We start from the raw sequence: 26,994 nt of genomic DNA, 5'->3' as shown, positions 1-26,994 counted from the left end.
AAGATGCAAGTTTTCAAAAAGAAACACAAAAATTTCCAAGTCATTATTTCCATTAGCAATCAACTGTAATCATGTAATACGACTGTTTATGTCTCCAGAAGAAGCCACTGAGACGTGCTATTATGCAGAATGTGTGACAGCACTGCCAAGAGAAAGACAAGTACAGGCAAAACAAAAATTGCAATTAGATTTTGCAAGAAGATGATTTCGAAGCTCTGAAGATCATACACTATTCACTAACTGAATATAGACTTGTATACATGCGTTTTCTCTCCAACTTAATGTGACCGGTTATCAAAACATATTCGGAGAAGGACACAAAAACAACTTTCAAAAGTCGACAAAAAAATCTAGAACGCGTAGTTTCAAAGCAATGAAGCCAATAATTTAAAAGAGTGAAGAATAACCCCTAGAAAGTCCTTATTTTCACTCACTGAAAAGAAGATGGGATTGGTGTTTAATGAGAATCAGCAACAGGTCGACAGAATTTCGAAGTAGGTGGCAAAATTCAAAAATATTCAGATTTCTTGAAAACAAATATATTCAAATACGTTAGATGCCAACTGAAGGCATATAGGTTCAATTTTACTACTTATGGAAGCCAACTGGATCTTTTTGATATTCAGTCATGAGTCTGCAAGAAGGAGAACAAATGCTGGCAAAACACAAGAACACACTATGTCGAAGGCTTAGAAACCATGAAATTCTCTCTGAAAACATAATATGTGATAATGGGGACTCATATCGACTCAAAAACGTGAGTACGCAGTAGCTGAATCTCGATTGGAAAATTTTCTGGGGTGTAATAAACAGAAAAACAAATGCAAAATTAGTTTCTATAAAGGACATTGCTGCAATGGAATCGTAATTTTTTTATTGTCAAAAACCATTGAGACCAAAATTAGCCTGGATAATGCAGCGCTCTCAATTATAACAGCTAAATATTCCGTTGATAACCAAAACAGATACTTTTACAAAAAAAATGTCGAAAAATCAAAACTGAAAGATTTAATTTGCATAATGATTTTTTAAGGTTTTTATTCCGTTTTACTCTTTTAGTATAAGGAAGTAGACCTTCTCTCGTGTTCATTCAAACGCCTCTCAGAAGTTTGAAGTTTGATTCTTCTTAGATGTTTCAGAGAGCATTTATTTTATCACCTTTACGAAAACGGTTTTATTACCGAAATACTGCGACAAAAAGATACCGAAAAGCTGAAACGGTTGAACCAATGTCCAAAAAGAACTCGTCATTTTAGCCTTTATGGTTCCAAAATTGAAAGAACTTTTTTTGTGAAATCGAACTTGGTGTATCTCTAGTTTTGTCTCTGACCCTCATGTCCCTAATTGAACGAAACAGTCTTATGTGAACAAATTCTTGAGTAAAATTTAAATTTGTTTAGCTGGAAAGTTTGGAGAGCCCTTGTTTAAGCTTGTACAATACCCAAAGAATTTGAAAATTAGTTAGCAAACATTGATCCGTAACAAACTGCCTTATAAGTCTGGTTACAGTTCGCGGAAGAAATGTGATTAAACAATGTTTAGCAGAAAATCAATTCTATCCAGCAAAAAAATCAAAACTTTCGTTAGCTTAAATCGAACGAGATTTCAAAAATAAAAGACAGCGCGAATTTCATTCTCCCCAATATTTGATTCCCTGGTCTCGTTTATTCGATGACTCAATTGCTAGAGAATTTGTATCCAATTTCTCGAATTGATACTTTTTTCAGAGGAATCACAAGAATTTTTTCGAACCGAGGTATTAAGATATGAAGTAGCAATTTGGATGCTAAATAGCAGAACGTAAAAGTCTTCCCATATAAAGAGCAAACAAAGAAGGACATGGTTTAGATTGTACGATTTGTGAAAAGATATTGTAAACTCAACGTTGTTATAGTAAAACGTTAAACGGTTGAATTAATACCTGCTTGTCTTACTTTAATAGGAAACAACACTTGAAATCTACTCCAAAAGAGCTCCAGTGCGAATGGTAGAGTTTTATTAAAAAAAATAATACTTCAATCATAGTATAAGACGATGTAGCAGCAACTTCATAGTCTTGTTGTAATTCAGTCACTGGCGTAAAAAATTTGAAAGTACGCCCCGAAGTTTTCCCACATACTACTATTGTTCGAAAAAGACACATATTTTTGTGATGTGTCTTTGCACATTTTTTAATGAGTAAAAAGATTTAGCATGTGAAAAAATTGTCTTGATTAGTCAGCGAATTCCAGATTGTACTACCTGGTATAAAAGGTTTTTGTTGACGTAGTTATTTCACTTAAATTTTGCATAATAATGGCATTTTTTTCTGAGGGTCGGAGTTTATATTTTGATATAACGCGGTTGTGGGCAGGTAATTTATTGTTATTGAGTTATCAAAACTAACATACTATTTTAAAGTTGGTGATTAGTCTGAGAAACGAAAAATGACAGCTATCATAGAAAAGCATAGCAAAACATGATATACATCAATAAGTTTTGTAACGATATGTGCGGACTTGCAAGATCTTTGCAAAATTTTTTAAGAGCATGGATATTGATAAAACTAAACACGAAAGAGTATTATATTGATTTAAAATATGGGTATATCTACGTTAGTTTATCCTTAGAATTCCCTGGGTCAAGTCATTCCCGAGCAATCTGCATCCAAACATCCGCTTTATAACCAGAGTCTCAGAACTGGCGTTGTGCACTTTTGTCAAGTACGACTTCTTAAATGCCGAGTAGTAATGATAAGGAAAAGAATCACTGTTGCCCAGAGAGAACCCGGCAATGTCTGGAGGGTTCGGGCATAGAGAAATAGCCAAGGCGAGTCCTATAAGTCCACTGGTAGCTCGAATTCTCTCGTTTTTCAAAAGGTGTTTCCGGATCGCAGATCCCAAAAACGGAGATATAAAGGTGATGTTTGATGACTGGTAGTAAGCACGCATGTCACGGTAAATCCGACCACTGGAGGGATCTTTATAGACCGATTTCTGGTTTCCGGGGAAGAAAAGGGGCTTCATTTTGTTGTATTTCCTAGGACTGGCGTAGTATAATGGGGCTACAAGTACACAAACGTGGTTCCTTTTATGAATATTACCCTAGGAAAAAATAATCTCTGCAGAACTATTCCCGGGCTGGGAGCAGCCGAGAAACATTGTTTTAATTTTAAAAATATCAGGAGCTTGAAGTGAAGAATCTGTTGCTTTCACCGCATAATCTGACTAATTATTGCTTTGAATGTGGTCCGTATTCCGGAAAATTTTAGGTTCTGATAACTCGAATATGGTTGGATTTGATTATTATGGCCAATCGAGCAAATCAGAGAATTAAACAATAGTAGAACTTAAACAATAGCAATTTCGCTGAGAAAAAAGTGAAAACTGAATCGCACTATGGTTGCGACTAATCAATTGGATATGTTAGAAACAATTAATTGATCAAACTTTAATAGCTCAGCATCCATTTTTAGAAAACCCGGATCTATTCTGTTTCGCTAGCCTCCCCCAGCTTAGTAGGACCCCAGGCGCACGTGCATGATTTTTACCTAGTAATATGCGTAAAGAGCACGGGCGGGAGGGGGGAAACAGAATAGATCCGAAAACCCATTTGGCTGTAGTCCCTTTGGTACCTTCCGGTATGATCAGAACGGTGAGAACTACTTTTGCTTGCACGATTTGAGTAGTATAGCGGGCAGAGTTGAGACTAGGCAAAGCCGAAATGAAAAAGAAGCCCAGCACTAATCAAGGAGGCATCAAAAGTAGTTCTCTAATTGTTTTAGACCATCTGTTCAAATTGACAAAAACCTTTTCGCAGAACCCTTTTCTTGCTAACTTCTGAGGAGAACAGTTGAAGAAATCTGATCTGCTATACCAAGAAGCTCAACGCAAAACTGAGAACAAAAAAGTGATATAAAAATCTCTACTTAATTTAAATGAGAACAAGGCGGCTCGTTAATGTGCGTTCGCACATGATGTTCCGACCCGAGCTCATCTACATTTTTGACTAAAATGTCAACCAAATCAAGAGATAACAAAAATAGATGTTTGAGTTTAAAACAATCGTTACACATTCTATCTACTAATTGAATTACTAATGCCATGCTTCATTACAGCACCAACGTGACCTGACATTGAAGAGACTAGAAAAAAAATAGCACCAACAAAATTTTGGCGGCAAAAAATGAATATCTAAATTTAAAAGCACCTGGTAACAACGTCAAAATGCAGTCAGATAAAACCTTAACTACACAAGTTTACCTTTTACTAACTATACAGCAGATGAAAAGTTTTCTTAACGAGACTAGGTAACAAGCCGACAAAAAGAACGAACAGTGAGGCGAAACTTAAAAATTAATCAACATTTTTTGCACCAAGAAAATTCAAAAATCTTAAAAAACATTGGTTTTTAATAAAAAAATCCTTGATAAATTACTAAAAAGTCATTACAAAACCAAAAGCACGTGTCTGTGGTCAGACTATGCCATAGAAACAAACTAAAGAGAAACTCAAAAAATTACAAACGATTTGCGAAAACACAAACCTTTGCTACCATTAAAATCAATAGCTATCATCTGAATATGTATTTTTAATTCAGTTGTTATTTCTGCTATTTCAGTTGAAGGATTTATACTGAAAGATTAAATAAGTTTACTTGGGCCACATTTAAAAACCATTGGGATCTGTTATTACGCGATTGTTCTGAAGGAAGAGAAAAAGAAACGCAAAAAATGGCCATTCAATAAACGTTCAGAAAAACGAAACAACAGTGGCACATAATATCAATATATATGTTATTTCTTGAAATACACGAAATTCGATGGGACATCTGATTGATGAATAGAAGTTAAATTTGACGAAAGGAACCTATTCGCTATATACTGAATGTTTCGAGCAACATCATTCATTCGGTCCTCAATTACAAGCCTATGAGATCTGTGAGCAATTTACGGCTACCTAAAGAACAAAAACAGCGAATTCAGGAAAAAAAATTGAGCGACAAAAGGGTCGAAGGCATTAAAGAAATGAACTTTTCACTAAACACTCTTCAATTTTAAATTAATTTTTCAGGAGCAATGGGAAAACCTTTTTTATCAATATAATTTCAAAAAATCAACAAATATAAACAAATACATTAGACGCACGAAAATTGCGGGAAAACACGTATTATCAACGCCATTAAATTCATTAGCCTTCAAAGGAAGCCAGTATATACAATAAATGATGCCTCGAGGGGACAATAAGTTTTTTTGCCAATCGTATATCATCAATAAGACCTTACAACAAGTTAATGACTATGAAAACAACAACAGAGAGAGGCAAAAACCACAAATTCAGTAGAAAAGTGCCTGAAGAAAATGTCGAAGCAACTCAAATCATAAGCTCTTCCCTGAAAACTTTATTTATGATCCGTTGAACTTCTTCCCTAAACCAATAGGGACTCTCAGCAGTAAGATGATGTGATAAGATTTCAAAAGGATCGAAAAACAAAATAAAGTACCCAAAAAAATATGAATTCTCGTGGCATTGATGTTTTAAAACTAATAGGTAGAAGATAAAACCGCTAACCAGATTAATTTTGGCTATAGTAGAACGGAAATGGATTCTGTTAGAACCAACAATGACCAAGAGTATTCACGAAAAAAAATTAGGAATGGTTGAATTTCAAAAAAGTTTCGAAAAATTATTTTTAAACCCTTAACAGCCAGTAAACTCAATCTTTCATCGGAGCTCAATGACGATGCTCAGATATAACCCATAGGGAGGAAAATGATGTCTGTCATGCATAGATAGTTAAAAAGACATCACAATAAGTCTTATGACAGAAAACAATAACAAAAACAGCAAAAACTAAAATTCAGTAGAAAAATGCGAGAAGAAAGTGTCGAAGACAATTAAACCATTAGCTATTCTCTGAAAACTTTCTCTGTGATCCACTGAACGTCCTCTCTAAGCCAATTGGATTACAATAATCTTTGGATAATGTGATAAAGAGTTCAAAAGTGACCAATAATTCAAAAATTCCAAAAAAAAATTTAAAAAAATTGAAATCTTTGTCATTGAAGTCATATAACCAATAGCTAGAAGATAAAACAGCTAAACAGAATATTTTTAGTCGCAGTAAAAAGCAAGTGGGTCCAGTCAATACTGAAACTCACTAACAGTTCAAGAAAAATTTAGGAATTGTTATTGTTCAAATAAAATTTTCGAAAAATGATTTTTATTTTAACAGACATTAAATTCAATAGCTTTCAACGGAAGTCAATAAAAACGCTCAAAGATGCCCCGGTGGCAGTACATTTATGTTTGTCATGCATAGGTATTCATTATGAGATCACATTAAGTATAATGACTATTAAAACAACAAAAAAAAACAGGAGAAAACCAAAAAATCAGTAGAAAAGTGCAAGATGAACGTGTCGAAGCCATTTAAACCATAAATTTTTGTTTAAAATTTTTATTGGTCATCCACAGAACATCGTTTTTAAGCTAATGGGAACTGTCAATATTTGGATAATGTGATAAGATTTCAAAAGTAACCAATAATACGTAAAAATCCAAAAAAAATTTTAAAAAATTGAAATTTTTTGTCATTGAAGTCATATAACCAATAGATAGAAGATAAAACCGCTAACCAGTTTAATTTTGGTTGCAGTAGGAAGGAAGAGGGTGCTCTCACCCCTGGACTGACTTACAATTCACTATAATAAGATTATGATTCTTTAATATTCAAAAAAAAATTCGAAAAATTATTTTTTAAGTCTTAACAGCCATTAGCCGCCCCCTCAATGAAATAGACATGTTCACTTAATGCTCATTATGGAACATATTGCACTGTTAGTCAATGAATCCCTACCATAGGACTCCAAAAAAAATAGTAAAACTTCAAAAAGAAATTCAAAATTTCATTCAAAATTACGAAAACTCAGAATCGAAGCCAAAAAAAACATGAGCAATTCCTTGAAAACGACGTTTTTTGTTCATTGCGCTTCATTCGACTATAAAGGAGTTTTGTCATTAATAGAACGTCGATATAAAATGTGACTTGTCTCTAGGTGACTTAAAAAAGCAAAAAAGAGAAAAGTTTTATTAAAAAAAGGGCTCTCAATTAGAGTTCGATTTTTTTTTTGATAGTGAACTTCCCTATGAGACCAGAACTAGTCTTTCTATCGCCTTGCATTCAACTTTTACGAACTCAAAATTTATTCTTTTTATAGAAATTTGAATTAATGTTTTCGTAAAAAAGATCTTAGTTTGAAGAAAATTGTACTAAAAGTGAACAATCATGCTAAAGATCCCATTGTTCACACAAAACTTCAATCCTCGATAACTCCTCGAAAAAAACGAAATTCAAAAAAATCTTTTTACTTTTGAATTCTACGCTGGACCAGCTTTTTATTGATACCACTCACATTTCTCTACGACGAATATATCGATCGGCCAAAATTCACTGAACAAAAAAAAAAACCCATTTGAGTATATAGTTCCTTCCCCCACAAGTGGGGTCGGAACAAAAATCAAATATGCTTAAGTCCATGGATAGTAAAATTCTTTTCCAATCAAATTTGAAATACGATTCCTTCAATTTCAGAGAAAAACGAAGGATAAAAATAACTATTTTAATTTTGGCGGTTAAAATTCATGTCTAAAAGCACTGATCTTTTCTTTCAAAACCATTAAAACTTTATCACATTTTAACTGAGCTAAGAGAAAAACGGATTTTTTTCACAAGTGTCAGGTTATTGTAAAAATGAATATGGAAAAGTTTGTAAAAATGGCTTTAATAGGAACCAAGTGGGTGTATTTGCCTAAGAATTCTTTTGGGTATGTTAAGACATAGAAGACTTGATTGGCCTGGTCTCTTCTGCTGTTCCTGACTGCGTCTCTTATAGTCGAGAAATATGTCGTGTAGAAACTGATTTTATTTCCCACTGTGTGTCTGTGAGTATGAACCGGAGCGTTGTTGAAGCGAAATACGTAATCGTATTTGTCAATTGTCTCAGAAATATTTATCTAAAAGAGATTTATCAAATCTGGAACCTTACCCACTTGTATAGAGCAGATGCTAGGTACCGATATACAGTATATAGATAGAAAAACAGTCGCTTTTATTCAGCAGAAAGCCACGCCCAAACTGAAAAATCAACATCAAAATCTTCCGAATTTTTCAAGTTGCATTTATTTGTATGTTCCGAATGATCAAGCAAAATAGGGAAATTTTTCCGTTATTAATTTCCAGTACGTTATTTGGCCCGTTACAAAGCACCTAACAATTCATAGTAAATCATTATGTAAAGTTTACAAGTGCTCATTGTGGTTGCAAATAATATTATGCTCCCTCTACATTGTGGGCAGAAACAGAAAACATCCCAAAATAGGGTCAAAATGCAAATCTTGATGCAACAGTTTTTTGAAACCAAAACAATATGCGTTAAGTTAGCAACGTCCTCAAAAAGGAGAAGAAAATACCCGAGTCAGGATGCCAGATGATCCTAGGACAAGACAAGTTGCGTTCTGAGACATTCTAGGGAAAGGAACACTCTCGACTACTGATAGTATCTCCAACAGTGTCTGTAGTAGAGTAGTGTTTGTCAGTCCAAAAGGCATACCCCTGTAAACAACTGAATGCAATTCATTGGGCTAAATTTTCGAAAGGACTTAAAAGCCGGCACCTAATGAATCCTGGCATCATTTTTTGCTGAATGCTCTCGAATCACGAAACTCATCCGAAAAATTTCGTTATATACAAACTGGTCGAAATAAAAAAACTGAACCTGAATTCTGATGTGGTTGGCGATGTGAAGTAAAAATCTGAAAATTGAGTTATATAGACCTTGGCTGTTTAGTCGCGGAGCTTTTAACAAAATCAAAGAAATTTGAATTGTAAAAGTAAAATTTTACAATTGAACGGTTGCCTTTGTTTTTGTTACGTTTTCAATGTCACATAAAAAACAAAATCTGTAATTTTATGTCATATTAAAAACAAAAATGTTAGAGAGTTACGAGGAGGAGCTGTTAGAAAGTATAGCATACATGTGCACGTTAAATTACAAAAGTAATGTGACTTTCTACTTTTCCAATTAATTTTTAAGAATTTTTGAGATTTTTGAGTGAAAAATTACTGGTGGTTTCTATTCTCGTTTTTTAAAATTTTCCTGTTAACTGAAGTTAATGGTAAACCGTAATACAACAAGACAATCAAGAATATAAAGACGCGAAAAAAATCTTTTTCTTGCCAACATATGATTTCTGATTTTCTTGTCTCAAATATCTCATATTTAATCAGCTATGGGAGAATTCAATCACACAAATCTCAAATGATATATTTTAAGTGGGTTTGATTATAGCGTAGTAGCTCAGAGAAAGTTAAGTCAATGAGTATTCTTTAAATAAAATTTCTGATCTTTCTCTTGTAAAATATAATAATGTTCACTTACTTTTGCGTTGTTTCAAACGGCCCATGATATAGGGGCACTAATTTGCTTATAAAATAATTTGTTTGAGAGGATAGGTTAGAGAAACGAGCAAAAAGATGAACGGAAAACTTCAAACTTTTGTTTACTTCCTTTTTTCTAGACAAATTAGCTATCTGTAGTTTTCTTATACACAATGATTATGTCATTAGGGAAACAAAAATTCTCAAGAATGGTTTGAGATTTCTGTGAAAAGAGAAATTAAATGGTTCTAATTCCTTCTCTGTTTCTCTGTTTTGAAAGAATGTTTCTCTGTTTTGAAAGAATTAGTGAAAAGTAGAAAACCTCTCAGTGAAAGTAGATTTTTTTGTTTTGTTCGCATAAAAATTTGTATAATCGGTTATTATTATAGTTATGCAATTTAACAACATTTTTCCTGAGCATTTATTTTATGAATATAAATTAATGTCATCCTCACCCGTACCCCTAAACCCTACTCCCTCGCTCCCTCCATCTTCTCCTCGAAAATCGTTTTTTTTTTTCGTTTTCCTATTCGCCTTTCATTTCACAGCTCAGCTCTCTGAAACTGCAAAAAAAATTTTTAGTCTTTTATAGAAATCAAAACTAGCCTTTAAGGGCTGCAAACTGATGTTTTTTTCCTCTTCGATGCGGAAAAAGTTGAACTCCATTTTTCTCTTCCTATGGAACCTTATTTTCCATTATTTGCCATTGCCGTTCTAATTCTCCCGGGCCAAGATTTTACCCTTAATCTACCCCTAATTAGCTGGGATTAGAGTGTAATGCAAATTCAACTCCTATTTATCGGGGAAAAGAGTGTAAGAGTGTAATTTTAAAAAGTTACACTGTATTTACACTCTTTGCAGAGAGTGTAATGGTACACTGGTTAATGCAAAAAGCCAAAGTAACATGTTGGACATAGGGAAGGTCGGGGAATCGATCCTCACTACCTCATTCCACCTTTGTTTTTTAAAGTTACACTCTTGTAATTACACTCTTCCACCGTTAATTGAGCGGAGAAATAGGGGTGTATTTTTTTTTTTTACATTCTTTACACACTTTTCCCCGTTATTTTTGGGGAAAATTCTCGACCCGGGCTGTTATAGACCCACAAAGGAGTGTGGTTGAGAAAATTTTAAAAAGCTTATGAAATTCTTACGCACTATAGGCAAGGAAACGCCGAACTGAAAGCAAACCCCAGGTTGAGATGCCTGGTAAATCCAACCTCCCGATATCTATACCCTAGGTCATCTTCAGCATATTGATTTGGTCTGTAAGAGAATGTAGATAAGGATTCCATTACATTGTTCTAGACAGTTTGTTAAGTTTTTTATATCAGTTTTAAGTTGCGGGAACAACCAACTCGTTTTGGTTGCGATAAGGACAAAAGTCAATGTTTTTTCAAGTTTTACTTCTGACTTGATTGTTGCACGACATGCTCCAGGGGAAAGAGGAGGCCAAATAACACATCACAGACGTTTGACCAGATCGTTGAAGAGGGTGTAACCCAAGTTGCCTAGAAAACGTTTCGAAAAAAGATCAAGAAAAAATTGGGCTAATCAGCCAAAACGCATGCGAGCGCGGAGACCGGGCAAACGTACGTGCCGTAAGCCGTTTTCACCTTCACCACACGGTGATGTCCATCTCGTCCAGGGTAGACTTCGACAAGGGGCCAAATTCCACGTGGAGTCATATCTTTCAGAATCCAAACAATGTCGTTGACTCTCAGTGGTGTTTGGCCACTATCGCTCCATTTGGACCTCTTTAACAGTGTCGGAAGATACTCCTTGACGAGTCGTTTCCAGAAATGGTTGACCATTTGCTGCACATTCCTCCAAGACTTGAAACTGGCGGGTTCTTGGCTGTCGAACTTTCCTGGTGGGAGAGAATTGAACGGTCTGTTGATCAGAAAATGGTTTGGCGTGAGAGGCATTTCATTTTCCGGAAGGTCAGCGACAATCGTTAGTGGTCTGGAGTTCGATATAGCTTCGGTCTCGACCAGAATTGTCCTGAACACATCAAGCGACAATCTTCTGGAGCCTAGAATGATCAATAGAGTGCGTTTCGCAGTCTGGATCAAGCGCTCACAAATACCGCCAAAATGAGGTCCATAGGGAGGATTGAACTTCCAGGTTGTGTTCGTTGCTGCCACTGCTTTGTAGATTTTGTCGTTGTCGAGACGTTTCACAGATCTTTTTAGTTCCTCAGATGCACCAATAAATGTCTTGCCATTGTCACTGAGCATTGTTGTTGGCTGACATCTGCGGCTTATAAAACGTCGATAAGCGTTTAGAAAAGTGTCAGTGTTGAGTTCGGGACAAGCTTTCAGATGGACACACCTAGTAACCAGGCAAGTGAAGATGAGGCCGTAGTGTTTTTCAATCTGTCCTTTGGCATCTTCTATATAAAAGGGTCCAAAAAAGTCGACTCCGCTGTTCGCGAAAGGATACTGGGCAGAGTCTGTCGGGAAACGGCAGGCAGGCAGGGGAGCCATGACGGGTTGAATGTTTTGAGCGGCAAATCGTCTGCAGAGAAAACATCTATACTTTATACTCAAAAGTGTTTTTCTGAGTCCAATGATGTGGTATCTTTGCTGCACAAAAGCTTTCACTGGCTCTGTTCCTTGGTGAACGCAAATGTTGTGTGTATGCTCTATATAGAGTCTCGCTATCTTGTCTTTTGCGTGCAGTATAATCGGAAACTTCTCAACTTCGAGGTTATATGGCGCAAATTGCAATCTTCCGCAAGACCGAAGGATTCCATTGTTGTCCAACATTGGGTTGAGCGAACGGATTTTGCACTTTGAATCTATCCTGGAACCACGTTCCAGGGCTTGGATTGTTGAGAAGAAATTTTGCTGCGACATTTTGATCAACCGACTTCTTGCAAGAATGACGTCTTCTGTTATATACTGCTGATCTTTAGGCCTTTGCTTTTTGATCCGAAAGACCAAATTGAAGACTGTTGCTAAAGTCAAGAGCAACTTGTTCCAAGTTGAGAACCGTGTCGGGTCGATTATTTGCTCCGACAAATTGCGTGAAAGTTCATGCGTCGCTAACACATGCTTCGAAGAGTTTTCTGGAGCGGTGAGCTGTCTTGTGGAAAGAAATGCTGGCGCTGTTAGCCACTTGGCTGGAATTTCGTCTGGATTGAGACGTGGTCAGCTGGATTTTCTTTGGTGGTAACGTGTTTCCATTGGTAAGTACCAGTTGATGCAAGGATTTCATTGAGTCGATTCGCAACAAAGGCAGGTTGCTTCTTGGTTGTCGATAACCAATCAAGTACTACTTGACTATCTGTCCAGATTGTAGAGCGAGTAATGTGAAACGATGACTCTTTCATGATGGTTGAAAGAAGGCGCACTCCGATGACTGCGGCTTCCAATCTAATTTGGGTATGCTGATTTGTTTAATTGGGGCAACTTTGCATTTGCCTATTAAGTAACAAGTTTCAACATCAGTGCCTAAGTTAGAAACTGTTTTCAAGTATGCAACGGCTGCAACTGCTACAGCTGAGGCGTCGACAAATACATGGATTTCATTTTCACTTTCTGGTGAATGGCAACTCTTATTGAGACTTCTGTTCAATGTCACTTCTGGTGAAGAAAAGTATAGGTCCAAATTCTTTTGAAGTGGTTTAACTACTTGAGGGGCAATTTGTTCATCCCATTTTTTCCCAAGTTTCAACAGTTCTTGAAGAACTATTTTGAAACGGATCGTTGATGGCGATATTATCCCTATTGGGTCGAAGATCGAGGAGACAAGACTAAAGATCTTACGTTGAGTGTACGCTAAGGCATCTTTTGGGAAATTAGTGAGAGGTTTCATAAGAAAGCAGTCTTTCTCAAGATTCCATTTAACACCAAGAACTCAAACAATATCTGTCTGGTTGTCTTTGTCTTCTGGAGGGATTTGGTTTAGGACTATAGAGCTGTTTGAAACAAATTTTGTGAGTCGAAACCCACCTGTTTTTAGACAATGTTTTGTTTCAAGAACTGCCTTACAAGCGTCTTTTTCTGTTGCATGTGATTGGATGTAGTCATCCATGTAAAAGTGCTTTCTGACGGCTTTGAGGGCCTCTGGGAAATGTTGAATGTTCTCTTTGGCACAATGGTTAAGAACGTATATTGCGCACGAAGGCGAGCAATTTGCTCCAAAGATGAGTCTGGTAAATTGGTATTGTTGTATCTGATTGTCTGCTAACCAGAGAAACCGAAGAGCAGATTGATCAATCTGATGGATGGCGATTTGCATAAACATGCCTTCGATGTCCGCAAGGACTGCAACGGGATGTTCTCGAAATCTCATCAGGACACCTAAAAGGTTATTAAGGAGATCGGGTCCTGTGAGAAGGTTTGAATTAAGCGATTGGCCGCGGAATTTTGAAGCGGCATTTGCAACTCGGCGGACTTTTCCTGGCTTGTTGATATTTTCCACAGGATGGTGTGGCAGGTACCAAATTCTGTCTGGTTGAGGATCTTGCATTTCCACCGGTTTTTCTCAAGGTCTGACAAGAGAGTCTTATTGTATGTTTCTTGCAACAAAGGTTTACTCTGAAGGCGTGTGCTGAGGCTGTTGACTTGGTTCAGCGCAGAATAGAAGTTGTTTTCCAACTTTATTTCTGATTTCCAGGGCAGTTTGATTTCATATCTTTCACCATTGTGATTGATAGAGTTCTTCAAAATATCAAGAAACTGTTCTTCTTGTTTTGTGTAAACTTGTTCACGGTCCTTCTGATTGCCATCTGCTTCAATACTCCAGAACTGTTGAACAAGTTCGTCAAGTCCGGGTTCATCTGTTCTGTTTCTTGGCACATGGAAAATAAATTTCTTCTTCTGCTGACTTGCGGGCTGCTGAGTGGTTGCTGAGATACGGTTCTCATATTCACCGGCGAGGTCCAACCAAGTTTAGTTTTCACACCAAACGGTTGATTTTGATTGCCAGGTATAACATGTGTAGGGTAGGTGAATGCGAATGCATTAACACCGAGGAAGGCACCGATTTTGCCATCGGCAATATTTGGGAAATGTATGTGGCGCAAACTGTTGAAGGCATCACAAATTTGATTAAGTTCAAAAATTTTTGCAGCTGCGACGTTCAGGGACGGGGTGCTGAACGTTCGAGAGAGTTCAAACGATATTTCAGTTGACTTGTATGGAGTTATTCTGACTGGCTCAACAATTTTTGAGAGGGACATGCTGTTCTCTGTATTGAGAAATTGTAGTGGTACTGACTATTGAGTTTCATTGGGGAAGCTCAAGAAATTCAGCTATGGCGTCCAATACAAAGCTGAATTGGCTACCGGGATCTATGAGGGCGTAGGTATCGAATGCTTTATCCCCCTTGAGGAATGAAACCGGAATAAGCTGCAATTGCTCATACCAATTTTTCGGTGTTTCTGAGCACTGGTTAATGCTGAACGATTGGTTAAGTGCATTGCCATTTAAATTACGTCGTTGCACGTTTTGATGGCTTTGGTTGTTGAAAGTTTGGCCATAACGGCTGTTGGGGGCTTTGTTTGTTCGACTTTTCTGTTGAGAAGATGTATTTGGATTTTGACTTGAATCGTTACTACTAGAAGAAGCTGTTGGATTGCTACCAGAAACACTTTCAGTAGAAAAGGCTGCTGTAGGGCGTTTGATTTGCTTGGCAGGATCATGAAGAGTTGTGTGGTGGAATCCACTGCAAACCTGACATCGTTTTTGCGATGGGCACGATTGTTTGTGGTGTTTGTTGCTCAAGCAGTTTGTACACAAATTGCTTTGGCTGACAAGGTTGTATCGATCACCTGGTGAGCACAACTGATACTCAGGGCAAGTGGCAATGCTGTTCTTGTTTGCACTTCTCGCAAGATCGTTTTGTGTTAAAAGTTTTATTCGGGACGTTTTGTGAAGTTGACGGCTGTTTTTGCTGAGGCGCAAAGTTCCAATGTTTTCTTCTGTTTTCCACTGATGCGTTGTTGACTGACAATGGGAGGTTGCTTTTGAATGGCTTGGTTTGTAGGTTGTTCAAGTTGACAAATTTTGAGGCTTGAGAACTGATGGTTATTTGATTGCTTTCTCGACTCACTTTGTCGTAGATTTGAGCTTGGACAATGTTCAGTCCATTTAAGAACCAAATGATGTGGTGTTTTCTCTTTGGCCTTCTTCATGAGTGTTGTAGACTGGAGGTCTGCTGTAAAGCCAAGGTATTGGAAGGCTTGCACAAGTCTTTTCAAAAATGAGGAAAAGGCAATGAAGCTTTGCTTGTTTTGGAGGTTCATTTGCCAGTTTTCGAGCTGGTTAATGAACGCATTAACAACTATAGTACGGTCACCGAAATGTCGGATTAGTTCATTCAGTGCTGTCTGATATTAAGATGGATCGCAGGAGTAAGCATGAATCAAGTCCTTTGCTTTCCCACTTACAGAATTCTGCAAGTAGGTTATACGATGCGTGTCTGTAATGGAAGTGTTGTTGTGAATCATTGTGTTGAAGTTATTGATCCACTCGTGAAAATGGATAGGGTTACCATTGAAATTTTGAAGTTTCAGAGGTGGCAATTTGATTGAATGTTTGAAATCATTGTTTCCTCTTTCCTGTGTTACATTAGTGTTCGAGTGTACTCAGCTAATATGTTGAATGACAGTGGGTAGTAAACTCTGGTTGATTAGAGGCTGGCTGATTTTGTCCAACAGGATTTAGCTGTTGATTAATGCACATTGGGCCATGGATCGTGGAAGTTACTGGGGCTTGAAGGTTCGATTGAAGTTGAGAGCCAGGAATAAACTGGTTGTTACACAACTGACTGGGCTGTGCCATATTTTGATTAATTGAGAAGCCTGTGCTGACAAGGCCGTGTTGACTGTTCACATGTTGTGGAAATTGCAGAGGAGCTTCAATTACGTTTGATTCTGAAGCTACCTGGTTTGGCTGAAAAATAGGAGCTGCAGGATTTAAGACGGTATTTTGATGCAGTTGTTCCATGAGTTGCATGGTAATTGGCGGGACACTTGTGGATTGTACCCCAGATATAGGATTATTACATTGATTGGATTGTAGGCAATCGGTTTCTAAGGCCATTTTATCAGTTTTACTTGGAAGATGTGAGGTTCTGTTTGCCACTGTGGGTAAGCAGGGGATTTTTTGCCGATCACAGTTCAACAGTTGACTATCGGGGTATCCACTTGTTCCTATGTGAACTTGAGAAGGTCCAAAAATCTGTTGCAGATTGGGAAAATTATGATGTTGAGGATTTCTGTTGGCAAATGAATCCTGATTGTTTCTTTGCTTTGGCAAGTTTAAATTTAAGGTTTCCTCCAATGCAGAGTTTTGGGCAAATAGACCATCTGCATGTAATTGAATAGTTGGATCAACCAAATTGAATGGGTTTGAAAGTGAGTGGTTGATTGAAAGGTTCAAATTTTGGATTGGAGGCAAAAGGTTCTGCGACGTGTTAAAGTTGTCACTCAAGTTGATTTGAGCTGTTTCAATTTCGTTGACCTGTCTATTTACCAGAGTGGAGGCAATTTTGAGTTTCCCTAATCTTGTTGGAGATGTGAATTCCTGGCTGGTATCTTTGTCAAAGTAGGGAAAAGGATTGGGAACATTTATTTGGTTTTCAAAGTTATTTTTCGATTTTAGAAGACTTTCATGAACTTCCTTTTTTGGATTTCTTTGGTGGGCTTCAAGCACATGTTGAATTTGAAGTCCTGGTTCAATAGATGTTTGTAGAAACAACGATGGTTGTCTTGGCCGTGGTGGTATTGGGGGCGGCTGATTGATGATGTTACTGCTGGTCTGCTTTTCTTCTATATCGCGCTGATGCTGGATTCGTTCCTTGTCGTCACTGGGCGCAGGTGTTAATTGCTGAGACAAGTTTTTTCTGCTGGAGATCATGCTGACATCATCTCTAATGCGACTGGAAGACTGACTGAGCTGGCCATCATCGTCCAAGAGATCGACTTGCAGTTCCAATTCATTGAGTCGAGTTATTAATGTCGTTTGCCTATTCAATATTGATGATGCAGTGCTTTGATGTGGCTGTTGTCTCATCACTTCCTCTGAGAGTCTCCTAAGCTCCGCTTCCTGGCCTTTGATCTTGTTGATCATCAAAGACAATGATCGGAAACTCCTTTTCTGCTCCACAGTTTTCTCGAGGAGATCGAGCAGTTTCTTCATTGACATTTCTGTCGCTTTGAACATATTGATGACAAACTGACATTCAGCGCTGTTCTGCTTCAACATCTTGGTGGCTGTTGCTTTGTTGAAGCTGTCTGTTGATGCTGTTGGTGAAGCAGCTCGTTACTGAAGGTGAAGAACGGCTTTGAGAACCGGAGCGACGCAAATTTTTGATTTGAAAAAAGGTTGTCTAAGGTTTGAATGCTAATGATCCTAGTTTTTTCTTGTTCAAAAGACCAGCGACGCAACTTTGCTCAAAAGTGATGTCCTAGGATGTGTTTTGTGTGCTAAATCTAGCTTTTTGCACTAAAAAAAACCTAAAAGCTTTTCCGAACGTTCACGCGTTTTAACCGTTTTTCGTTCAACAGCCATAAATAATTGCTTGTTTTTTGTTGAATTAACACAAGTTTCGCTGAAATAGCTGGCGTTAACTGTTTGAACTAGTGTGTGGCTACTGTGGTTTACAAGAAAACTGTGCCTTGCTATAATTATGCAGTTGAACCAATATTAGACCAGAACTCAAATAATTATTACATTAAACTCTTTTTTCTTGAAAATTCAAAACACTCGTCTGTTTCTCTCAAATAGGAATAAATTACCAACAAGTCTATAAAACTAGCTAAGAAAATTTTCCTCAGCTCCCTAACCCTAACCGAACACTATGATTAATAAATACCTAATAAATAATAAAAACTTTGAAACCTGTTCTTTTTCTAGGAGTTTATTGTTGTTGTGACGGCTAAAGATAAAATATTTGTGAAAATGCGACGCGTTTAGGCAAGAAGGGCTACAGAAGGGCTACTGAATGCTAGAAATTTGCAGAGACGAGTCATATTGTAGAAATCTTTAGAAATCTTTGGTGTATTGTCTTTTTTCGGGTTTTGCAAAAACTTTTCCGTTTTCTTTAAAACTGTGTGATTTTATCTGCTCTTTTGCATTCTGTCTTCGTTATTTATAAAATGCATTGACTGTACTAAACTCTAAAAGCTCTCTCCGACAGATAACGTCTGAGATCTGCCTTTCAAAAAAAAATTGAAAGTAGAAAAAAAAGACATCAAATTTTCTGGTGACTACTGGAAACAATTTCCTTCGAAAACTCCTCTTCTGCTGATGGTAACGTCTCAAACCAATAGGGATAAAGGGATTTCGCAGACGGCAACGTCTGAGACCGAGGACTTCTGCAAAAATCAAGTTTTGGAAGTTTTTTCCAAAAAAAATTGAAATAGTAGTTATTTTGGTCAAATGAAAGTTTTGATATTTGGTGTGGAGCCTAATGACTTTCTATTTACTTCCCTATACAGTTGAAACTATAAAGGCGACTGACAATGACTTGTTTTAGGGGGATGTTTAGTGGTTTATTCGGCAGTTCAAATGAATATATAATCAGAAAATTAACTTGTGTTTTTTGAATTTTCTGAATTCAAAAAACTTTATCTGACATTTCTGATTTATATGATACTGATTGGATAAATCAATGGAAATGGCTTTTTTGAATGCAAATTAATTCAGGAGAGTGTTTTTATGGTTTAATCCGCAATTGAAACGGATATGTAGTCAGAAAACTAAATTGTGTTTTTGAATTTTCTGAATTCAAAAAATTTTTTCTGACATTTCTCATTTATATGATGCTGGTGTGATATATCGATCAAAGTGGCTTTTTGTTTGATCAAAAACCAATTCAGAAGAGTGGTTTAACAGTTTTTTCCGCAATTCAAACGGATATGTAGTCAGAAAACTAAATTGTGTTTTTTGAATTTTCTGAATTCAAAAAATTTTTTCTGACATTTCTTATTGATATGATGCTGGTGTGATATATCGATCAAAGTGGCTTTTTGCTTGATCGACAATCAATTCAGAAGAGTGGTTTTATAGTTTTTTCCGCAATTCAAACGGATATGTAGTCAGAAAACTAAATTTTATTTTTTGTATTTTCTGAATTCAAAAAATTTTTTCTGACATTTCTCATTTATATGATACTGATTGGATAAATCGATGGAAATGGCTTTTTTTCAATGCAAATCAATTCAGGAGAGTGTTTTTATGGTTTAATCCGCAATTGAAACGGATATGTAGTCAGAAAATTAAATTGTGTTTTTGAATTTTCTGAATTCAAAAAATTTTTTCTGACATTTCTCATTGATATGATACCGATATGATATATCGATCAAAGTGGCTTTTTGTTTGATCGAAAACCAATTCAGAAGAGTGGTTTAATAGTTTTTTCCGCAATTGAAACGGATAGGTAGTCAGAAAACTAGATTGTGTTTTTTGAATTTTCTGAATTCAAAAAATTTTCTGCGACATTTCTCATTGATATGATACCGATGTGATATATCGATCAAAGTGGCTTTTTGTTTGATTACAAACCAATTCAAAAGAGTGGTTTTATAGTTTTTTTCCGCAATTGAAACGGATATGTAGTCGGAAAACTAAATTGTGTTTTTTGAATTTTCTGATTTCAGGAACATTTCTCTGATTTTTGTGTTTTTTTTCGCAGATTTTTCTTTAAAAATGAGAATATTGCCTTTACTCGCTTTGAAAATAATGAAACTAGTCAAGGTTTATGAATCGAGGTGTAATAGTAACAAATAAGGTTTTTTGGGGACAAATATCAATTTTTTGGAGGCTTTTTGTCGAAAAAAAAGTAGAGATTTTGGATGGCTCTAACCGGGGAACAGGACATCAGAGGTAACGTCTGAGACCTCGGGCGGACCTCTGCTGGTGACGTCTGAAACCAGTAAAAAACTAGATCATCTCGTCGGGGTGACGCTTGTAACCCAAACTTGGCTTCGTCGCTGAAAAAATTGCTGGTCTTTTTTTGTGTCTTTTCTGTGTCTTTTCTATGTCTTTTCTGTGTCTTTTCTTTGTCTTGACCGGCTGCCAGCTTTCGGGTTCCGTTTACTGTGCTCGGCACTTGATGGTTGCACTGACCGCTGATGCTCTCTTCAGTGCGTCGCACAAGTTGTGGAACAAAGAAACTATTTGCCGGTAACAGGGGAGACTTTTGTCCTCAAAATTGTTTTGGGGAAAGAAGGTTTTGTTCTTTGAACGAGGGGTAAACCATAAAATGTAAGAGAATGTAGATAAGGATTCAATTACATTGTTCTAGACAGTTTGTTAAGTTTTTTATATCAGTTTTAAGTTGCGGGAACAACCAACTCGTTTTGGTTGCGATAAGGACAAAAGTCAATGTTTTTTCAAGTTTTACTTCTGACTTGATTGTTGCACGACATTGTCTGTTAATTGGCTTATTTTCTCTGTAATCCATTTTTAGACCTCGATTTATGATGACACTAGGTATGTTCATTCATTCGTTGCAATCCCCAAAACCGCCTTCTCGAAATTCTGTATTTTAAATTTTAAATGATTTCAGAAATTGATTGTGTGAGAAGTTTGCAATAATTTTACGGCTAGTTGAATGACTGCTAGTATGGCTATCATTTCTAACTTCACCAACAAGTTTCGTTCAATCAAGTTTAATTCGAATACGGTAGCGATCAAGCAAGCCGATAGGAAAGCCGGCCGAATTTTGAAAATGAGGAAACATTTTTTGATACCGGCATTTTAAGTTGCCCCTGGCGGGCTGGTTATCGCGCGGAGGGCTTCTCCGCGATAACCGGTCCGCGGTTTCCGGATTGTAACCCACAGCGGATGAGAGTCGTGGCCATGGACAGCGGTCCGCTGAGGCCCGTACCCACAATATGTCTAGAAATTGACGTCTTTTTGTTTCTTTGGTGCATTATTGGAATACATTATGCACTAGTAATATAATAATAGTATAGCTATAATACTATGCGCAGTGTTGATTGTAACGGCTAACAATGTATTAATTCTGATATATTACATAACTTTCGGCTTGCTTTTATGTCGGCTTACTTTGCGTTCACCTTCGAATACAGCCCAGAGAGCCGCAACTGACGCATCTAAGCAATTGACGGTTTCGTAGTCTTTTAGAAAATGTGGAACTATCATTAAGTTTTATTTTTGCCCTGCGGCCATGTTGCTGCTGGGCTGCTTCCGCATCTGCAAAGGCAAAAAAAGAAATCGAAGGAGGATATTTTCAACAATTGCCCCCCTTTTGCAAAAAGGGGGCTATTCTTGAAAAGCAATTGTTAAAAAGATCTCCGTAAGAAAACTTCGCAGAGTTAAAATTCAGATTTATGAAAAAAACTTACTTTTTCCATGAAACGACCAATTTCGAGCTTTACTATTTTACAATGCGTACATTAATTAATTTGCCTCTTCGAAAGGAAACAAAATTAAAAATCAAAAAATTCAAACCAATTGAATATGCCTATGGTCAGATTGTCAACTTCAACTTATCCGTTTAGCCAATTCATTCAAATCTGAACACAGCAACCTTACAACTAATACCATTTTAATCTCATCATCTTTGATTCTCCCGGGCTGCTAAAACTGGATGGTATCGTCAGCCTAAGTTATGTCAACCATTATAATTATGCAATCTGATGAAGGAACGAAAACCAAAGATAAGTGACATATAAATTCATGTGACCGTGGATCATAGTGGTGGGATGCGTTGATGGTTTCGAGAGAGAGTCGGAATCTCTCGAAATCGTAGAAGAAGTCGGGGAAGAAGTCTCGGCAGATGTCTGGGACTGGCTCAAAATCAATTGCGTCACCATCTCCCAAGTCCTCTATGTGGAATACCTAGAGAGATATGCAAAATTGTCAACATTTGATAACCAAGCACATCTATTATATTCGAGCCGCTGAGTATTTTCGCCAAAACCCGGGGAAAGGAGTAGTGGAGATTGCGTAATTTTAAGAATGGACTCACTAGTTCCGGGGGGGGGGGGGGGGGGGGGGGGGGTACGAGGAGACTTTTGCATCAGCGGAAAAATCTCAAATCTAAGAAAAACAAAACGCTTTTTTACTTTTTTCGGACACTTCAAATTAAAAATCTGTCATGTCAGTTGTTCATAAGTTGCAGCGCAGCAGCAGTTCTCTGAAAACGTTAAGAGATTGACTCTTGAGATTTTAAACGCCTTAAAATACGTTTTAAAATAGTTGGCTAAGGTATAATATATTGCATATATTGAATATTACAATTTGGATTGCCCTTATTGCATAACAGATTTTTTGCTTATATTGCTCAGGCCGTTTCACTGCCCCATCTGACATTTACATTTATATATATATATATATATATATATATATATATATATATATATATATATATATATATATACGTATATATTTATATATATTTACACACACACATATATATATATATATATATATATATATATATATACTTATATATATATATATATATATATATATATATATATATATATATACAATTAAATATATATATAAATATATATATATATATAAATTTATGTGGAATAAATTATATGGAATATCACGACTTCGGTAACTTTTCAAATCACAATATCTTGAGCGACATAAGAAACAGCAGATGGGGCAATGAAAACGGTCTGTAAAATTTTAACCAAAAAATCTGTTATGCAATAGAGGCAATCCAAATTTTTTGAGGACCATTTAGCTCTTCATTGTCAATTTGAACGTAAGAATCAACATCAGATTTAAAATGTGATTTTTTGAGCGATCTTTAACCTAAAGCAAATTAAACTCTAGTGGACTATCAAAAAAACTTTGGTAAAACTTTGAAAGATATTTAACTTTAGAATCTTTGAAGAACATTGGATAAAATCTAAAAAGATGTATTTTACGTATCAAAACTGAGTTCTTTAGTAGACAAGAATCTATTTCCGACTCAACATATTTTTGAACAGGAGTCAGTATCAAAACTTCGATTCAAAAAGTATTGCGCGGAACAGTTAATTAAGTTTTTCTGATTTTTAATTAAGAACAGGTGTAGCATACACTAAACCACAAACCAGCTTACATTGTAAACTAATCTAGAATTTGTCGACCTTTAACAACCTATTTTACTTAGTGCGCTGACCAACTGACGCTCTAAGACATTTAGAGCAAAAAATTGACATTGTTAGCGTTTCCATTGCAAGATTTTTTGCTGGTATTGTGCAGTTTTAATTCTAAGCAGTGATTTCAAACGAGGCTACTGAAAACCAGTTTTTTTAGAGATTCTATTCTGAAGTAGGTTTCTCTTTAGTTATTTTAGTTGTCGTCTCAGTTTCAAGCAGCAGTCATTTCAAGCTGTTGGCTTAAATACTATAACTTTTATTCTGAAATGGCACAGAAGCGGAACACGAAAAAGAACTCAAATTTATTTTTTTTTCTAATTTTCCCTCTCTTTCCAGACATAAACTAGTTTTAAATATAGACCGATGTCAAAGAATGCATTCGTCCATCCAGGAGCCATGGAAAAACTGTGGTATCAGCAACCTATTCAATCACTTGGATTCAACTGAAAATATTATTAGTTCTTATATAAACCTACGAGAGTACTCAAATGTTGAAAAAAAATTGTCAAAAAAAGAAAAATGTTGAAAAATAAAATGAACGCACGGCATTTCTTAGTAACAATATCATAACACTGAATGCTATCAGAAAAAAAAGCTATGGGAATTTTCAAATTATCACCACAAAAACTGCCCTCTCGAAATAAAAAATTGCTAATTGCTATTCACTAAGGAGCCTGTATGTAGGATACCAAAAACAGATCCCTCATTTTAAGCTCACCATTGACAACGAAAAAATGATATAGTGAGGAGATTACAACTTAGACTTAGTGGATAAAATCTGGCTAAAAATTAAACTACACTTTGATTCTAATTTTGTTTTGCCGCTATCATTATCTTCTTCAACTATCAATCAGATGTCAGATGAAAAATTTCTCCACCAACTTGAATCTAGCATCCATTAACTCAAGTTGGTGAACTCAATATAACTAGGGCAAAATTAAGCCTAACGTTGAATTTAGAAACAATTTTTGCTAGGATGGGACCGAAATTCACGTCCCAGTCATGCTGAATTCTTTTTTAGCTCATCGAATTTTTCTTCTTATATTTTATTATACATAATTACAAAGAATCCTAGCCCAAAATTATTCACATTCAAATCCGACTTTCATTCAGAATTAAACTTATTGAAATCTTTTGCCCGTGTTCGAGACTACGACAAAATCAAAAAGATGGAATCACTCTTTTAACATCCAGAATTGCTGAACGATCAATCCAAACAATGAAACGGGTTAATCAAGCCTGAATCTCGGTCCGGATGTCAATCAAAGGTCAATCCAGCGACCATTGGTTTGTGAGAATCAGACAGTCCACCTTAATGTGACCAACGGTTCGCCAACATTTCCAGCTACCTTAATCAACCACAAAACATGTTATTCATTCAGCGCAGAAACTTCAATCATTCAGCCCACAAATCAACCAAGACAGTGCCTGTAAGTGGTAATCAAATTGCACGGCTGGAACAAGATTTCATCAAAAGAGAATCTACCTATCAGCAATTTACTGACCGACAAGCTGATAGCCGCGGGGAGAGCATCTCAAACGTGTGGACTTTTATTTCTAAAAATCAATTCAATTTTCAACTTTTTGAAATCAATGAACAAAAGCAAACAATTTTTTTGTTGACTGCGGAATATTGCTGCTAAATTTGTCACTGGGATATACAGCTTCAAAATATGACAGCATGAATTAACCATCCTAGTTTCATGCAACAAAAATTACTTTGAATGCTCCTTTAAAACACTTTTATCTAATTTCTGTGCCTTTTCTGAGCACTCCTTTGTCGGAACTCTGGCCGACGCCTGGGATGAAACTTAGACAGTTTTTTTTTGTAATTTGTTCAATTTTGGTCTTTTTTTAATGCTCATTAGAATCAAGCAATGGAACAGATGTTTTGATTAATAAAATTGTTTCTAAGAAAAAATGGCAGATTTCATTGACAGATGGTTTAAGTAAACGCTTTTTGGATATAAATATGATAAATATAAATATAAATTTTTATTACCTTCAACAGAAATGATACAAAAGTTCTTTCTGACCCAATTGTAAATCAAAGAACCCAACCTATTTCTTTCCCGTGATAATTTTATTCATTTTCTATGAAACAAAAAACTATTGAGAAACAACAAATCTTCAGAAAAACAAATAAAAACACACGCACATTCACAAACACACAATGATTGTGAGCACACATTCACAATCAAACACAAACTCTCACACACAAAACACACACACACACATACACACAAACTCCTTAACTCCTTCACACAGACAAACACCCACTAACATGCACATATAAAAACACACGCATATAGAACCATACAACCTCATACACATGTATATATAAATATATACACAAATAAAAAAATAGTTTATATTATATTATATATTGATGTTTATATAATGTTTATATTATTGTATAAATTGATGTTAATATTATTTTATATTATATATATATATATATATATATATATATATATATATACATGTAGATATATATATATATATATATATATACATATATATATATATATATATATATATATATATATATATCATATATCATGTATATACAATATATACAGTATAAATATTATATATATATATATATATATATATATATATATATAATAAATATAATTTACTTGATCATAAATGACTAACTTAATTCTCTAAATGGTTTTTACCACTAATATTAAGTTTACACTAAACTCTTTCAATTTCCATAAAGAAGTGATTGTTAACGGAGTTGAGAATAATCTAGCACAACCAGAATAAAGTTATCAATTTTTTTCGAAAAATAAAACAGTTTTTCCTAAAAGATATGTAACTAAAATATATAATAAACTAAAAGGAACCCGTACGAACCAAACATACAAACGCCAACAACTTTACGCACCCACACCCACAAATACACAGGTACTTTCACATACTTTAATGAATGTCAATTACCTGAAACTCTGGTTTTGGCGAAAAAGCTATCTGAGCTTTCTGATGAGCAAAAATTTTGATTTTCGTCAGAAGTGTCGAAAATAAGCTAGCTAAATACACGATGGAAACAATTTTCAGTAATTTGATGCCAATCGAGTTCATTTTGTAAAATAGTGCATGTTTTGCTGATCAAGATAGGCTGGTGCTCAAATTTGATCTGATTTTTAAGCTTTCCTGAATATTTAGTGTTGTTGTGAAATCATAGAGCGTAAATAACAGCTGCTGCTGTTCCTCAGTGCTGCCAAACGTTGTGTCGGTACATGAAATTTCCTCCACCGTATACATATCAAATCGCGAATAAAAACCGTCCAAGGAACAGTTTTTGATAAACGATCAGGACCTGCGAAATCAAAAATTTCTTCCATTTTTTTTTTCAATTCTCTTCTTTCCCCATTTTGGATATCCACTCCTTTTACGTTTACACAGACAAAGAAGGAGAGATGAAATAATTCAGTTCGTTGACTAGTAACTTATATAACAAAACTTGCAAGATCAATATA

At 35.8% G+C, this 26,994-nt stretch overlaps 1 protein-coding gene across 1 annotated transcript; it reads right to left on the bottom strand.

Annotated features, from left to right (window-relative positions):
* Window positions 1–2,197: 2,197 nt before the first annotated feature.
* Window positions 2,198–26,703, bottom strand: LOC142341063 (type 2 lactosamine alpha-2,3-sialyltransferase-like). Its single transcript, XM_075391907.1, has 5 exons — window positions 26,456–26,703; window positions 22,087–22,241; window positions 8,451–8,592; window positions 7,790–7,994; window positions 2,198–3,043 (listed from the first exon to the last, which is right to left on the bottom strand). Exons 1-5 carry the CDS (start codon window positions 26,594–26,596, stop codon window positions 2,595–2,597), a joined length of 1,092 nt encoding a protein of 363 aa, XP_075248022.1. The 5' UTR covers window positions 26,597–26,703; the 3' UTR covers window positions 2,198–2,594.
* Window positions 26,704–26,994: the final 291 nt, after the last annotated feature.

Source organism: Convolutriloba macropyga, chromosome 6, assembly GCF_964194025.1.
Source record: "Convolutriloba macropyga chromosome 6, txConMacr16.3, whole genome shotgun sequence".
Taxonomy (NCBI): Eukaryota; Metazoa; Xenacoelomorpha; order Acoela; family Convolutidae; genus Convolutriloba; species Convolutriloba macropyga.
This window is presented reverse-complemented; position numbering and strand designations above follow the sequence as displayed.